General features: G+C 36.4%; 1 protein-coding gene across 1 annotated transcript; it reads right to left on the bottom strand.

Annotated features, from left to right (window-relative positions):
- Positions 1-3,964: 3,964 nt before the first annotated feature.
- nfil3-4 (nuclear factor, interleukin 3 regulated, member 4) lies at positions 3,965-16,916 on the bottom strand. Its single transcript, XM_058761058.1, has 2 exons — positions 16,845-16,916; positions 3,965-8,653 (listed from the first exon to the last, which is right to left on the bottom strand). Exon 2 carries the CDS (start codon positions 8,524-8,526, stop codon positions 7,741-7,743), a length of 786 nt encoding a protein of 261 aa, XP_058617041.1. The 5' UTR covers positions 8,527-8,653; positions 16,845-16,916; the 3' UTR covers positions 3,965-7,740.
- Between the last annotated feature and the right edge of the window lie 1,230 nt (positions 16,917-18,146).

The raw sequence follows: 18,146 nt of genomic DNA, 5'->3' as shown, positions 1-18,146 counted from the left end.
GTCATCATAAAGTAATATTATACAGTATATGAATGTTTTTGACTGATTTATGTAATGCAATGCAACCTTTAATGGTTCTCAACTTTTTTTTTTTTTTTTGCAAATGCCAAGATGATGTTCAAAATAAACATTTCACAGCATTTTTATTTATTTATTTATTTTGTTCATTTGAAAAACTGACAATTTACCTTTCATTTTTAAAACCAGAACAATAAAACCCAATCAGAGGAGAATAGCAGGTGAATAATGTCAGATGAATATTCATCTTCAGGTTTAGGTACCAACCAACTCACAAACCACCAACCCTGATTCTATAAACAGTTTTGTCTATTTTTTCCTAAAAAGTTTCAACAAAGACAGCCGCTTGTCAGCATACTTCGATTTGGTCCCACAAACTTTAAATGAAATTACATGACAGCTGAGCAATTGTTGGCCATAAGCATCTGGTACAGTCATGTGTGCACAAGAAAATGTCAATTATTTTCTTGTCATGACACTTTTCTACTCATACCATCTGCTTTATAAAACAAAACAAAGTTGTGTTTCCTGCAGGATGTAAAAAGCACAGACATGAAGGTAAATAATGGTGTACTTATATATAAAAAAAAAAGCCATTCAAAACAAAAGTAAAATATTTCATCATAAGACCTTTTGACCTTACCTCTAAATGAACAATATAACACAGGTAAGTACAGCATTTTCACACAACAACCCTCTTATTTACATATAAGGGTGTTTCTGCAACTACGGGCACTTTTAAGTCCCAGCAGTGAAATTTTAGATTTATATTAAAATGTGTCATATGATGCTTTATAAATATATTCACAGTGTCATTACACACCTGGACAAAAAATATAATTAATGATTAATGTGATTTAATATAAAATTATGAAGCATTTATAAGTCCAAACACCATATTTGTTCATGTTCCACAACTCTGGTCACAACGTTGAGATATGTAAAATAAGCTAATTTAATTACAATTTGACATTATTTCAAACAGAATTGTTTAATATACATATTAATTTACAACATCTTCAATTTTTTTGTATTATTTATTGATAATTTTTATGATTTTCTTCAATTAAATGTGCCTGTCTCACACTTTTGAGTCCTTACCACAACAATGAAAAAAAAGGCTTTTATTATGGCATTTTATCAAAGACAAACAAGTCTAGTGTCTGTGGAAACAAAAATTAGCACATGAGCACATTGCTGACAGATTGGGCCACTTCACTCGCAAGATCCCAAAAATATAAGATAAATATAATCTTTTCTGTGTCAGTATTTATTGTGTTGTCCTTACCATACAGTTTAGTAATTCTGTACTTTGAACAACATTTTAAAAATAAATGTATATTACTGTTTACTGCAAGAAATTTAGGTGTTGCGGAAAAGACTTTGTGTTGCGGTAGAGACAAGTTCAAGGTTTACTGTTTATGTTTTCTGTTTCTTTTACAGTTGTTCTCTACAGTAGCCTTTTTGATTTCATAGCACTTTAACATTGTGTCCTTACCGACACAAGATGTCATTACCGCAGCTCTGCTTTATTTTTTATTCTTTTTCATATTTTTATTTGCAAAAAATATTTGAACACTTAAGTTGAGATGATTTACACATTGAAATTGCAACAGCTGTCATAAAAAGCTAAATATGTTATCTTTAGTGTGTATGGAAACAATTGACATCTAAGGTTACTGTCTACATTTTACACAGAGAAAACAATGACATCTCCTATTTTGTATATTATTTTTTTATATCGGTATTTACAAAACTGCACAAAATTTGAAAAAGCTATTGAAATATATTACATTTTTATAGAAATGAAAAGAAGAAGAAGAGTTGAAAAAACATAAAAAATAAACATGTTCCAGATTAAAATCTTAATGACTCCATGCAATTTTGTAAAATTCATAGGGGTTGATTTTTTTGTTTTTTGTTTTTTTTGTTGCAGAAACACCCATAAACAAAAAGAAAATAAGTGTAATTCTAATACAAAATGGGAGTGGTTTTGATGTTTTGATGATGTTATAGATCTAGTCGCCTGTGGCCAGGTATTTTGTACTGAACAGTCTATGAATAAACTGAAAAAGAGAAGTGTGGTGTTTCACTTTCACACCAAAGATGTATGATTTCTATCAATGCAATATTAATATGCATTTACCCATTATAGAGATTAGCACTCTGTACAAAACCAGATAATGATCTGTGCAGGTATTGTGTTTTCAAAGTCTTTTCCATTGGGTTTCCATTTTTAATATAAACTGCACATTGTTGTTGTGTCATTGATGGATTTGTGATGGAAGTACTGAATCATTGTTACGCCTACAAATTGTCTAGTAGTGTTGCTGTCTGGAATATTCATATTCATGCTATAATTTTGCACTATTGCTAACCTATGATATCACTGCAAAAAGCCTGTGCATATGGCAAGCAATGACTCAGACTGAAAGAAAAATGTGTGATTGATGAATCAAGGCTGTCATTAAGGAAGGATGTTTAAGAATGGTGTTAAGAAAGGATGTTTTCAAGCAATCATTTCTTCTGTTAGAGTTGGCGTAGCTAGGCTAAGTTTCTTTAAATCAGTCTGTGGATAAAATATAACAATGCCACTGTTTATATCTTTGGTGAATAACAGAAAGAGATGATAATTAGTGTAATTAATGAATCAAGACTGTAGGAGTGATGTTGAAGAATGCAGCGCTACTTCTGTTAGTGTTAGCATAGGTAGGCTAAGTTTCTGTACACTAGTCTTTCGATACAATATGACATTTATGTCTTTGATGAATGATAGAAAAGAGTGATAAAGGCTTAAACATGGATTTTTAATATGTGAAAAGAAAAGGTGCTAAGAGACAATTAGCATGGCTATTATATGTACAGGATAAATATATATGAAGAGTTCAGATGCAAAAACCTCTAAATGCCATCTGAAATTTTCTTCTGAAATGAGCATTTTTTATCAGGCCCCTATATTTATGCTCAGTTATTTCACTTTAATTGCATAGAAAAGGACCTATACATTGCCATTAGAGTCAAATTACTGAACATAAACATAGCAGCCTGAAAAAAAATGCTCATTTTAGATGAAAATGTCAGATGGCACTTAGAGGCTTTTGCATCTGAACTCTTCATATATATCTTAGCAATCATTGTACAAAAATATTTGATTGCAAAGTCACGGGATTGACCAGTCAGAATCCAAATTTATCAAGCTGTGTCATGTAATTTGCTAAGATTAGCATGATTAGTGAGTCTGTTATAGATTTTCAAAAATGATAAACACAAGAAAACAACTAGACCTTGCGCTAGAGGATGTGGTTTATAGATGTAAAAGACAAAGACAATATACTTTTAACTTCCTATTTCTTCCTTGGACTTCTCTCCCTTCATCTCTCAGGTGGTTACAGCAGGAAAAAGAAGAAATTAACAACTTTTAACACTAAAGTGAGAGCGAAATGTATGCTAATCCAGTTTTCAACAACAAAAATGCTAAAAGCAACTTTGGTAAATGAAGAAATTTCATAGTTATGCGAGATTTCTTTGAGTTAGGCTTGTTATGCAAGTCACTGAATCACTCGATTAACTAGCTCACTCTCCTCACTTTGTGCAGTGTGTTTGTGGCGTATTTTCTGTAGACATCGCGATTGATCATGAACGGTGACTAATAAGTGCTGAGAAACCCCCACTCCACCTTTCCCACCCCTACACGCCACTGAAACTTTGTTTGCAGCCCCCTTTCACACTTACAAACCGCAGCAGCCCCGTGGAGTCCTTCGATCTGTCACCAATAGCGAGCAGCACAACTCACACACTTCCAGTCTCACAGCCGTAGGTGGAGGCGAAAACGCATTCAAGATAAAAGTAATAGTATGATAATAAACTCTGTATTCTGTGTTCTGAACTGTGCTATGTTGTGAACAATAAAATAATAGTCAAAAAGCTGAGATTTTCATTTGCACTTTATTCTAAAAATGATAACATTCTGAAGATCATACAACTTAATGCAGATGAACAAAAGACTGAAATAAAAGAACATCTTTTTTTAAAACAGACAAAAAGTGTTTAAAAATATATAAAATGTATGTAATTTAAGTACTCGTGTAGCTTAGCTGTTAGTATATGACACTAGCAACACCATAATCAAGTTCAATAATTCAGGACAAAACATTGCAAAAAAGTGTCTGCTAAATGCATATATGCAAATGAGTGCAAGTGAAATTGGATTACTATTTATTATTATTTATGTATTTTTGCTTGTAATCCATTATGATTGCAAAAAGGGATCAATGATCTGATGATAAAGCGAAGACTTAAGGTAAACGATTTTTAGCTAATTGTAATTTCTGCTTTTGTTTGTAAATCTATAATACATGCATATTTCATTAAATGTAATGTGAAGCTAAAAAGCATGTAGGCAAAAGTCAATTACATTCTGTAGATCTAAATGAAAATTAGTCAATAACACAAGGTAAAACAGTCGGTTTCAGATTTGTTAATTAGCATAACAGCTAATAGTTTGTCAGCAGTTATTGTTGCTAGCATGTTAGCATAGGAACACATTTGTCTTCAAGCATTTAACAAGAACTTAGCCTGTTTATTGCTAAATCCATTGAACAATTCCTGAATGCAAGTGGCACTGAATGCAGTTCAGATTCTTATGAACAAGTTCAAATGACTATCAAAATGGCTCTTCGCAGCCCCTGAAATACTGAATTTAGAGGTGTTTTGATATCAACAGTTCAGGAGACTTAACAAATTGTACAAACTGGAGAATGGAGGTAGGTTACTGATGTGAAGAAACCAATGTTAAAATTAAAATGTTAAAAAGAAGGCATTTTGGCCAATGATCACAGAAGCAAAACTCCTGAGTTGGTTTTGTTGAGCAGTCAGTCCACATGTCCATGTCTAAAACCGTATGCTATAAATTGAACAAGAGTTCATCATCATCAAAGATCAGCACCGTGTAATTCTTTCAAAAATATATTGTGCAGTTAAAAATAAAACATGAGATTGAATTAAAACTAGTTTACAGCAGGTATACTCTGCAAAGGCACTGTATGTTCATGTGTTGTGCTGGTTCATATGCAGTTTGAATTTCAACAAGAACAGAAAATACAGGCCACTTATTGCGTGATCACATCTTTAACTTTTGAGTAACAAGCAAGCAATTGTTTTCACAGAGGTCCCAGATGACCTTACTTCGTGCTGAGATGTCACATGACAAGGCAAAAAGAAAGTCAAATAAAAGTACAAACATGCTGCCTTCACCAGTTGGATCAAGTGATTTCAGAAATATCCTCTTATCCCCTGTTTTCAGACTCTTTAAGGCGTGGTGAGTTTCCCTAAAATCTCATTTGGTCTCTGTTGCATGCATCTGATTGGTGGTTAAGCAGTTACTCTTTTTGGCCTCTCAGACACCCATATTCACATTTTGAGATGCCATTAGTATTTTAGTATTTGTTCTTTGGATTATAATACATACAATATATTATCATGTGTACAGATCCAACTTCTTTTTCAGTTGTGCCTTTAATTTTGTTAATAGCTGCTTTTAGGTCTCAAAAGTATCCATTCTGTAGCTCAAATCAGTAATACATTGCATCGGTAATGGGGAACGCATAATCAGATGTATAGTTTGAATGCAATGTAAGTTGCTTAAAGCATCTGTCAAATTTGCAAATGTCAGTCTGACACCAGAGGCGAAATTAAATCAGACATAGGTTATATTCTGAATTAAACAAGTAGGTAGCATTCCTTTAGCTCAAACAGTGCATCGTGACACTAGCAACACCAAGGTTCAATTTCCAGGGAATGCATGAATGATAAAATGTATATATTGAATGCAATGTAAGTTGCTTTTGGGTAAAAGCATCTGCCAGATACATGATTGATCATACAACTTAATACAACTTGCCACAGGGCTCTCAAGTCTCAGGCATTTCAACCAGTTCACACGCTCTCACGCCACACCTTGTATTTCTCCCTTGTCCCGCTACAATTACTATACAATTAATATACAATGAATAGATGAGGGAATACGGAGGTAAGTTTTCTGCCGAGTTCATAGCTCTCTCGACTCTCGAGTTATACAGAGTTAAATGCCACCTACCAGCCAATCAGAAATTAGGATGTTGTTGTTTGCTTTGCCTCAAACTGGTTCGTTACTAAGCAACATCGATGCGCGCGCACATGGAGTGTAAATTGGAAGAGAAAGATCCGATGAATGCTGTAGGTAACCCCTTCATTTATTTTTTCGATTTTAAGATTCCTCTACGAAATCTCTTGCCTGTGAAAAGATAGTGAGAGCTGATGTTGGGGAATATAGCCAAATTCGTGCTGAAGTATTATTGATGCAGTCAAAAAAAAAAAAAAAACCTCTACAACTGCTTTGCAACCAGAAGCTTTAACTTAGCTTTGGCTTCCTGAAAGGAAAGTACTAGAGATGTTATAACAGTTGGTGAATAAAATAAATTGTTAAAGAAAAAAATAAAAAGAAAAGACAGACAAATTCATCCAAATAAAATAAATTGTTTTACATATTTAAAAAAGGATCAAAAATACAAAGAAATTTGGCCCCAAACATGCCAACTGAACAGCAGTGCTCAATGTACATACTGTAAACACAATAGGATTACAGTTGTCCTGAACATGTATGTCAAGCTCTCTCTCTCTCTCTCTCTCTCTGTGTGTGTGTGTGAAAGAGAGAGAGAGAGAACACATTTCAGCTTATGAATTTTTTTTTTCTGTTGTGTTTGTAGCACATCTTGATGCCTTGATGACAGGGGTAGGGGGCTCCCATATAAAGCACTGAGGCTTCCCCAAATTCAAATTCAGATGCAGTGTGTTTTTTATGGTGGGTTTGAACAAAACCAAAACTAGAAACAGTTTGGCTCTGGCGCTATTATCGTGACAGTGCTTTATGTGGGAGTCCTCTACCTCTGTCATCAGGCTTCAAAATGTCTCTCTCACACACACAGTTTGACATACACACTCAGGGTAAGTACTGTAATGTATGTGTGTACAGTATGTACATTGAGTACTGCTGTTCAGTTGGCTCGTTTGAGGCAAAATTTCTTTTTATTTTTGATACATTTGTATTTTTAAATACATAAATCTTTTTATGTTATTAGAATGAATTTGTCTTTCATCGGATTTGCCAAATGTTATAACTTCTATTTGTGCTGGTCAATTATGAACAATAGGTAAAATTTAACTGCTAGCAAAAACTTAGGTGCTGCAAATATTTGAGTTGCTTCTCCCCTTTGACTTGCCCCTCCCCTTTGAGTGACTCCTCCCCTTTGCGTGGCCCCTCCCCTAATCTCACTCCAAACTTTCGCTATAACTTGAGAGCCCCGTTGCCAAATACATACATAAATGCATTCACAAAGGAGTGATTGTGAAAGTTATGGCAGAGTGAATGGTTCGAGTCCAACTTCGGTCAATTCCTTTTTCTATTCCTAAAATCCTGTTCTCTTTCTCTCACCCCCTACTTTCCTGTCTATATTAAAGATAAAACAAAAATTAGTAAACACATGTGCATCATTATCCCAATTCAAGTTTGCCACTTTAAACCTCAATGATGGAAATATTGACTCTATTAATGTATCTCGGAAACTTTATCTGAATATGTGACCTTTTGATCAAAGAAATATTTCTTATATCTTCCTGGAATATAGCCAATGTTCAATTATCAAAAATGAATAGAATGACTCATAACTACTGAGTCAGAGCTTGATTTCAATCTGACATGTATGCTGGATTTGGAGACGTAGATTTATCTCTGTTATCTTTGCGCTGAGAGTTTTGCGTTTTCAGTCTTAGTTTATGGGGCAGGGCGGTGCTAGAATCCGCTGGCACCTGCTGCTCGCCCTCCTCGTCCGACAAAATCCTCTGATTCCCTGGCTGGAGCAGGGACTGTCCTGCCCAAGGTGCTGCTGCTGGGGCAAGGTGTGGAGGAAAGAGTAAAGGTGCAGCTGTAGTAGAATGGAGGCTGGGGAAGTCTAGGAGATATGGGTGGTTTCTTCGTATGGCTATAGGATGCGTGGGCAGGAATGCCGACCCGGGGTGGGTGCCAAGACAGAGGGATGTTTGTTGGTTCCCCGATAGATTAGAAGCCTCTCTATCTTGCCGTCTACTCCAGTAGAGGTCTTTGTCTGGGCAAGAAACCAAAGGTTGTGGCACCAAAGTGTGAAGCTGAGATAGAGATCTTTGAGATAGGGAATAGGGCGTCCCAGGGTTAAGCAAACCGTATCGAAGCTTCAGAGCCAACAGCTCGGCTCGCAGACGAGCGTTTTCCTCGCTCAACAAAACCAATCGATTCTCCAACACGTAGTCGTTGACCCTTCGCTTCTCTCGCGAGCGCTTCGCTGCTTCATTGTTCTTGCGGCGTTTCTCCCAGTAGGTTGCATCTTTCTTGTCTTCAGGTATGAATTCCCGTTTGCGACGCAATCCCAGACCTCTCGGAGAGAGCTCTTCGGCTTCTTCCTCAGGTTCCCACATCACGCGTGAGAAAGCGGACTCCATTTTCACCAGGTATGACTCTTCTGATTGGTTTCGCTCAAGATGCACCTGTTCTCTTTCTGTGTGTGGTGTCTGGAGTTACTCAGATGTTAGTGCCTCTTCTCAGTCATACTGTCACCAGGAGCTTTACCTATAACGAAAGAACACAGTTATTTCCTTTGCAAGGGGTCTTGTTGGTGTGTCAGATTTCACCAGGCATTAAGGGTGTATATGAAGTAATATGTCAAAAATCCCCTTGTGGTGACTGCTGTTGTTGTTGTTGCAGTTGGGCTAGTCAGTTGAACAGCTACACTATTGTTCTGCTAACTAACAAAATAAAGTATTAACAGTTATTGAAGATTATTACTAATGCAGGTACCTTTAAAAACTCAAAGTTAAGGACTTTCTTCCAGCTCTATGTTTCAGCTCTCTGCCTGTTGCCAATCCTGTTGATAGTTCAAAAATGCTTGAGTAATGCTAATAGCAGCAGCCTTTTTGAAGTGACTATAAAGTGTTAATCAAAACTGGAGGTGTGTGAGCATCCTGGCCATGAATACGACCACTGGGGTGATTCAGAGAGGGTGGGAACCCAAGTCTTCCCAACGGGGGTTCCGAAAACCCCCACACTGTCTGATGGGCCGTCGTTTTGTGGGTTACCAGTGGAAGAATGGTTGATTGTGAAGGACAGAGAGAGATTTAGAGAGACCAAACACTATGCTAACAACTGTACAGACCTACTTCCCCTCTGATGTCATTGACACATTGTATTCTGTCTCTACACTGACACTTATAACTGGTAATTTTAGCTTCTTTCCAGACAAAAGGTCAGATAAAACAGTTTCCTTCCACACAATCATACGCATCTCATATTTTAGTTTTCTAAAGAGCAAAAGAAAAGTTAAACCTTCTGATCTTAACACAGCTTTTGGACACTTGAGTCACATTTACAAATGTCTAAATGCCATTGCATATATAGCCTCTCTCTCTCTCTCTCTATATATATACTAACGTTCATAATGTTATTTTATGTTAATGTTATTGTTAAATAATGATAAATGTTATTTTTCAAATCAGAAACCCTAAAATGTGAACTTTAATTAATGTATTGATTATGTAGTAACTTAAACCTTATAAACTTATTTTTGTGAGTAGTTTCAATTAAAACTATATAGTTTTTCTTAATAATTTAGTTTCTATTTTTATATTTGCTTTCATTTTCATTTTAGTTTAAGTTGTAGTCATTTAGTTTTGTTTTTATTCTTTTCTATGCACTTTTATTTCAGCTTTGGTTTTAGTTATTTCGCAACTAGAAAAAGTTTACTTATATTTCAGGTAATGTTTATTTTAGTACCAAGTACCAAAAATATTTATTCATGCTTTTAATTTTAGTTAACTATGATAACCCTGCTACATGTAATGCAAGTGTAGATTAACTTTTTAAATAATTTGTCATCCACTGAATGCATATGATCAAAATCTCAACAGTAGCATCAGGGTACACGCAAACCTTCTAGTTCTGCGCATCCTGCGTCTTGTACATCTAACCCCACGCTCACTGTGGTTTCATTTTTCAGTCTTCAGAACCTTTCTCCAAGTTAACAGAGTGTGTTTTCATGTAGGCTAACCACATCCTGTTCATCCCTTTCTTTCATCTGCTCTGCCTTTTTATGAGCTGGAAATCTGGGCTCAAGAGCGTGACAGCGAGGTGCATGTATGCTTACCACAGAGCAAAACAAACAGACTGTTAGGCCAAGCCACGAACCAATGAAACATGAACGTAGCGAAAGAAGAGCATGGTCTTGATGTGGAGGGGATGAATTGTGGATGCTCGCTCAAACCACAGCTATGAGACCATGCCTGCAATGTGGCGCTATGCTGACCATTGTTAGTGTGTGTGTTTGTGCGCAGTAACTTCACTATAATGTACAAACTGATTTGAAAAAGAAAAACTAGGAATGGAAAAACCAGTGCTTGTAAGTACAGTGTTGTTATCTTATATATATATACAGCGGTGTGAAAAAGTGTTGGTCCCCTTCCTGATTTTTTATTTTTTTGCATGTTTGTCACACTTTAATGTTTCAGATCATCAAACAAATTAAAATATTAGATAACACAAGTAAACACAACATGTAGTTTTTAAATGAAGTTTTTTATTATGAAGGGAAAACAAAATCCAAACCCACATGGCCCTGTGTGAAAAAGTGCTTGCCCCCTAAACCTAATAACTGGTTGTGCCACCCTTTGCAGCAACAACTGCAATCAAGCGTTTGCGATAACTGGCAATGAGTCTTTCACATCGCTGTGGAGGAATTTTGGCCCACTCTTCTTTGCAGAATTGTTTTAATTCAGCCACATTGGAGGGTTTTCGAGCATGAATGGACTGTTTAAGGTCATGCCACAGCATCTCAATAGGATTCAGGTCAGGACTTTGATTTGGCCACTCCAAAACCTTAGTTTTGTTTTTCTTCAGCCATCCAGAGGTGGACTTGCTGGTGTGTTTGGAATCATTGTCCTGCTGCATAACCCAAGTGCGCTTGAGCTTGAGGTCACAAACTGATGGCCGGACATTCTCCTTCAGGATTTTCTGATAGAGAGCAGAATTCATGGTTCCATCAATTATGGCAAGTCATCCAGGTTCTGAAGCTGCAAAGCAGCCTCAGACCTTCACACTACCACCACCATGTTTGGCTGTTGGTATGATGTTCTTTTTATGAAATGCTGTGTTTTACGCCAGATGTAACAGGACACACACCTTCCAAAAAGTTCAACTTTTGTCGCATCAGTCCACAGAATATTTGCCCAAAAGTCTTGGGGATAATCAAGATATTTTTGGGCAAATGTGAGACGAGCCTTTGTGTTCTTTTTGGTCAGCGATGGCTTTTGCCTTGGAACTCTCCCATAGATGCTGTTTTTGCCCGGTCTCTTTCTTATTGTTGAATCATGAACACTGACCTTAATTGAGGCAAGTGAGGCCTGCAGTTGTTTAGATGTTGTTCTGGGTTCTTTTATGACCTCCTGGATGAGTCGTCTTTGTGCTCTTGGAGTAATTTTGGTAGGCCGGCCACTCCTGGAAAGGTTCACCACTGTTCCAAGTTTTCTCCATTTGTGGATAATGGCTCTGACAATGGTTCACTGGAGTCCCAAAGCCTTAGAAATGGCTTTATAACCCTTTCTAGACTGATACATGTAAACTATTTTGTTTCTCATCTGTTTATGAATTTCTTAAGATTGTGGCATGATGTGTTGCTCTTTAAACATGTTTCACTTTGTCAGACAGGTTCTATTTAAGGGATTTCTTGATTCAACAGGTCTGGCAGTAATCAGGCCTGGGTTTGGCTAGTGAAATTTAACTCAGCTTTCTAAAATAATGTGGTTAATCACAGTTCTTTCATGATTTAATAGGAGGGGGCAATTAATTTTTCACGTAGGGCCAGGTAGGTTTGGACAGCTTTTTTCCCTTAATAAATGAAATCATCATTTAAAAACTGCATTTTGTATTTACTTGCATTATCTTTGTGTAATATTAAAATTTGTTTGATGATCTGAATATTTTAAGTGTGACAAATATGCAAAAAAAATTAAAATCAGGAAGGGGGCCAACACTTTTTCACACCACTGTACATATAATAAATGGATATCATTATGTTAAATAATGTTTAAAATCATTTATACCAAAGTGAAAGTGTGAATGTGGAAAGCAATTGCAAATATAACTGGCCAGTTAACTAACTTTCCTTAAAAGGTACTTTGTTTGTACTCTCAAAATCATGTTTTAAAAGCATAATAAAGTGGTTTTGTTTTTTGTGGGAGAGTGTTGTCTCATGGCGGGATCACATGATTGGCTTTACCTTGGTATTATTGAGAATTGTTGCTGGCTATATAAATTAATCATGGTTGACTGAATAAATAAATAAATCGCTAACTGTTAACCTTTGCTTTTGCATGATGCTTCTTCCACACCACTAGGTGTCAGTATAAGTTTAAATTCAAAATTTTTTTTTTCAAAACATAAATTCAAGACAAGTTCAACATATAAGCTTGGTATAAGTTTAAGTACATTTTAAACAGATGCAAGAATAGATCCCACAAATATAACACTGCAGGGATGAAGTATTTTTGTAGACCAAAACCTGGGGCCTCATTTATAAAGCGTGCGTACGCACAGATTTGATCTTAGAGTGTGCGTACGCTTAAATCCGGTTTTTGACGTGGAAAAGTGCTTAGCGTCACGTCAGGGTCCGAGCAGACGTACGCACTTTTTATTGTCGGAGTAATGCAGAATTTTTCAAATGTAAGCTGTTCTTGCAGGTCGCTGTTCTAAATTATTATGATTGGTGATATTTTATATGTTAATGATATTAATTAGGAGTCGTTTACAAGGCAGAGAGCTGAAACCATTCAATTGCGCGCAAGTTCAAGATAATTTGCAATTCATAGATTTCACATCTGAAATAGGCGCGTACGCTCGTTTTCTGTTCGTACGTTCATTCTATGAATCGTACGTACGCATTTCTGAGAAACGATCGTAAGATCAAATTTAGGACGGTTTCTGCGCAACAATTTATAAATGAGGCCCCTGGAGACAAGTTCGCATTTAGCACTTCCGTTTCTATCATGCTGAACTCAATGTTTTTTTTTTTGGTTTGTTTTGTTTTAATGGGTTTTTGCTTAAATACCTGAAATAAGGTCTGTGGTGAACACAACCTCAAGATATTTTCACAGTTTATTCAACAACATAAAACACATCACCCTTTTTGAAGCTTAAAAAGGCAGGTTACTGACAAATAAATGGGACTACAGATGCTGTCAAGGAGAAAAACATCATCATCCGAACAGTTAAAATTCATCTACTCACTTTCTAGTCACTTTCTTGTTGGTTTATATCCTTCATTTAGCTTTATACTTCAGGTGGTTGTACTTCAGGCTTCAAAATGACTAATAGTTGTGTTTATTTGTGAAGATCATTGTGAAGATGAACGAAACGTATAAGAATCATAAACTTTTGTTGGTTACAGAGCTTATTTTCTGAAATAATCTGAAACCAATGGATGCTATTGGAACAAGGGCAATGCTAATTTATGGGTTGGCCTACAAAAAAATGTCATCACTTCATTACATTTTACTTTTAGGTTTATTTATTTATTTAGCAGGCACTTTTTATCCAAAGTGACTTGCAGTGCTTTAGATCACTCGTAACTTTCCAGTATGCAAATATTATATTGTCGGTTAGATTTTGAATATGATAAACATTGTTTATATGCTTATATACATTGATCCTTGATACATAAACTCAATTTTACCCCTGGCCATTTTACATTTTCCCATTGGTGAATGAAATTGTTGCCCCTTAAAGGGATAGTTCACCCAAAAATGAAAATTCTGTCATCGTTTACTCACCCTCAAGTAGTTCCAAACCTGTATGAATGTCTTTGTTCTGCCGAACACAAAGGAATGTATTTTGAAGAAAGTTTGTAACCAGGTTGTTTTGGGGCACCATTGACTTCCATAGTAGGAAAAAAATACTATGGAAGTCAATGGTGCCCCAGAACTGCTCCGTTTCCCACATTCTTCAGAATATCTTCCTTTGTGTTCAGCAGAACTAAAGACATTCATACAGGGTTGGAACTACTTGAGGATGAGTAAATGATGACAGAATTTTCATTTTTGGGTGAACTATCCCTTTAACACCCATATAACTAGTGTTAGCTTGCAAACAGGCTCTTTTTTTTTTGTTTAATAATTGTGTGGGCAACAGTGGTATGCTAACCACAGTGACATGCGGTTCTTCTCCAAGACTAACCTAATTCTCTTTATCAGTCAACATTTCTTAGTGATGTGTCAAAATAAAAGACTTTAAGGTGTCAGTGTGTTAAAGGGCTGGTGGGCTGTTAGTGTTGCAATTTCAGTGGTGTTCACGTTTGACATCGGCAGCTTTGCTGCTCTCCTGTAAACACGTAGCATCGAGTTGCACTCAAAATTCTCACCTTTTATTTCCGATATTTGGTTTGGTTTCATCTAAGACATCTGTTTATGATTATTGTAGCCTGTTTATTTTCAGCCAGTCACTGGAACGTGAAACTGTTGTGCATTTTACATAAGTTGCTAACTTGTGGATTGGCATCTTGCAAGCAGTTTCGACTAAATCTCTCTGTTGCTAATCATCTAACAGATTTTGAAAACCATCCTCTGGGGGAATGTAAATTTGCAATGGGCTTTGCTGGCTAATTGTGAGAGGTTTCTGTTGTCTGCCAGCCTGCTAATGCGGACATGCGCTCATAGGATATGCTAACAGTTTAGGTGCTGTGCTGGTGACACACGCTGTGTAGCTAAATATACCCTGTGCCTGCATTGTCGCTGTGCCACAGATATACTCACACATGCATACACAAAGAGAAAGTCAAAAGAGGTTGTTCACATGGTTTTCCCCTTCCTGTGTTGAGTATACAATGAACAGAAGTTAGTCAGAAAACCAGAAAAGCTCTTGAAATACAATATGCCTTGCAGTGTAGCATGCATAAACATAAAAACATCAGAATTACTCTCTCTTTCTCTCTCTATATATCCTAAGCCTATCACAGACCATTCAATGGTGCCACTGACTTCCTCCAAATAGTGTGAACCTGTTGGGGCAAGTTGTCACAAAACCTGTGTTCCCAGGAAACAACGGTCAAATTTTTCAGTGGCTTTTTTTTTGTAGCTAGTGCTTTTGGGGCATCAAATACAGCTTTTGATGACTGTAGATGTATGATGGTCTCAAGGCCCCCAGAGGCCTCAGTCAGACCTGCACCTGCTGCTTACTGATGCTCTAAGTTTAGATGGTGCTTTTCAGTAACAAACTCTTAAACTTCTCCTTTTTAACAACCTATCTGTTGGCTTTCTCCTCACCACCTGCTGCTATGTACATCCTGGCCTGCAGTTTTCACATTTTATGTATTTTTGTCCTCTATTGTTTTTAAACGAGAGGCTCAGATGTTTTCATAGAAAATAACATCTGCTAATATATATTTTTTAACGTTACGTTTTTTCCTTGAAAGTATACAGCTGTATACTTGCATATGTTCAATACTGTTCATTTATGCCAGTTTTATATAGTTTATTTTGTATCAATCAGTCCTGTGGAGTCCAAAAGTCAAAGACCATGTTGAAAATCTGAGATTCAAAATCAATTTAAACCTGGAAAGGTTTTAGGTTTTCTAAAAAAAAAAAAAAAAAAGAGAGAGAATAAATAACAAATATGAAAGATTATGCATTATTTCTACTCAAATAAGTACATTTGTGGCATTAATCCTGAGAACGCTTTTGAAAGGATGATCTTTGGAGCTCAAATCATGCTGGAGAACACGATTATCAGGTTTTACACAAACTTGCAATGTAATTCGCTATTAAACATTTTAGCTTTAAATTTTGTAATAAAATAATGCAAAACATTATCAGATTTCACAAGTGGGGTAGTCAGACTTTTGGACCACTGTTTGTTGGATGGGAATAGCAATTAAATATCTTTAGCACAGGATGCAGAGAGAAAGATGCATACTTCAAGCCACAGCTACATCAGACATGTCATTTAAGACTTTGAACATGTTTTGCAGCAATTGTCTTATCTAATATTCCCTTGAAATCATTTTGATCTTCAAGATAACACACCATATGCCCTTTCAAAATTACCCACATTTACCAGACTCACAAGATCCTTCACTCACATTTGAAGCTTTCAAAAGCTGAAATTCTCAATATTTGGAATGTCTGCAGGGATTTTACATTTACAAATGCAATTTGAAACAAATCAAATGCAGTTTTGCACTTTTGCAAGACAATAAGGCCAAATATAGCTGCTGTGATGATTGAATGTTACACGATACAAAATATATTCAACACTATTAAAAGGGTTATATATGCAGAGTTGACCAAATTAACCTAAAATCAGACTGCTTAATATGTGTACTGATTTATATAATATACTTGTTTCATTCTGAGATTAGGAAATCTGATGCTTGCAATGGCAGTAAACCAAAGGTTACGTTTGAAATGAGTTTTAGTTACATTTAGTTTTGCACGTCGTCTACCGCATTCAAGCGCCATGAAGCATTTGCACCTCAAACTACGAACGTCTGCATATCAGATGTGTTTTATTTGACTTTTAATGCAAAATTAATGCAAGAAAGCTTTTAAGATCGCAAGATGTTTGTTAAAGTAAGGCCAGTGCAGTCTTTTCTTATTTCGCTTGACGGTGTGACATCTCGAATTTCAAAGGAAGTTTGCTTATTTTTTGTCATTACATCACCTTTTCATAACTGTGTTAAAAGCTGACCACTGATGGACACACAAAAGCCCCCGTTTCTTACCTTCACAGCTTCTCACGGTTCCTGAAGCCTTGTTGGGTCACCCAGCGTTGACATCTTCAAGGATACTCTTCATTACTGGAACCAGCAGACTCTCCAAACTTCAAACACTTGTCTTGTCTGCGTGTGACCTGAGTGTCTCACCTGCCTCGCAGCGTTGATTAAACGCTCTCCTCTGTGACTCGTGGCTTCTCTTTGGTGTGAAGTGTGATTAAAAGTTAGAGGCTGCCTGTTCGCCTCTTTATGAGATCAGCCCACAAGCCCCTGTCTGTGTCTACTTCTTTTAACACTAAGCTGATGGCTCTACTACACCATTGCCCACATGTCCGTCACATACGTGTATCAGTGGGTGGGTGTGCATTTATGAAAGAAAAAAAAGGTCAGATATGGAAAACCATATCATTCTAATGGCCAGATACTAGTCTACACTCATCCTTGACTGGGTCCTTGCTGTTCAGCTTCATTTTCAGCCATTAAATAAACCTACAAAGGCTCTAAATGTAAGTTTAAGGAATCACAAAAGTCTGTGCTGATCTGGAAAGACCTAAAATCCCAGATCTCCTTCAAAATAGGCACTTATTACCCATGCTGTAACCACTGTAATCACCTTTAATACTGACAATAATGGTCAATTAATATGCATTTTTCAATGACAGATTCTTGAGCTCTTAAAATTGTTCACACCAGCCATGAATATTGTCACATTATTGCTAGCTACTCCTTTCAGATCAATAACTACATAAATGTTGTCATAATTCTGTTTTGCTATTTTGCTTTGCGTTTTTGTGATGTTACCACATATATAACAATAAAAAAGACTATATTGCCTCATATAACTAGAACATAATACATAGAGTAGCTTTGTCAGATGGCTAATGTGAAGGGATTCGACTAGTGTGCCTTTCTTCTGTAGCCTATATTTTCAAGGACAGCGCGCCCCCTACTGGTTATTCTAATAGCTGTCAGAATTTCATCCATCTGAATTTTAGTAGAAGGTACGTAAATCGGTGTTAAGTTCCTTCAACTCTAATTATAAAAATGAATAATTAATCATTTTACCGATCAAGAAGGTATAGTGCGGTTACGCGAACGCATAAACTGCGGAAATACAGAAAAATACCATTTTTAAATTTTCTATGAAGCTTCATATTGATTAATTATTATATAGCCTAAACTTATTATACATTAAGCCTTTACGAGCGAGTGTAGACGATAGAGGGCTTTCAAGAATTCACTTTTTTCTTAACCACATGGACGGCCGAGTTTGTGTTAGAAAAAAATGTTGCTTCGAGGTTCTCCAACAGT

This window comes from Onychostoma macrolepis, chromosome 22 (assembly GCF_012432095.1).
Source record: "Onychostoma macrolepis isolate SWU-2019 chromosome 22, ASM1243209v1, whole genome shotgun sequence".
In the NCBI taxonomy this organism is placed as follows: domain Eukaryota; kingdom Metazoa; phylum Chordata; class Actinopteri; order Cypriniformes; family Cyprinidae; genus Onychostoma; species Onychostoma macrolepis.
This window is presented reverse-complemented; position numbering and strand designations above follow the sequence as displayed.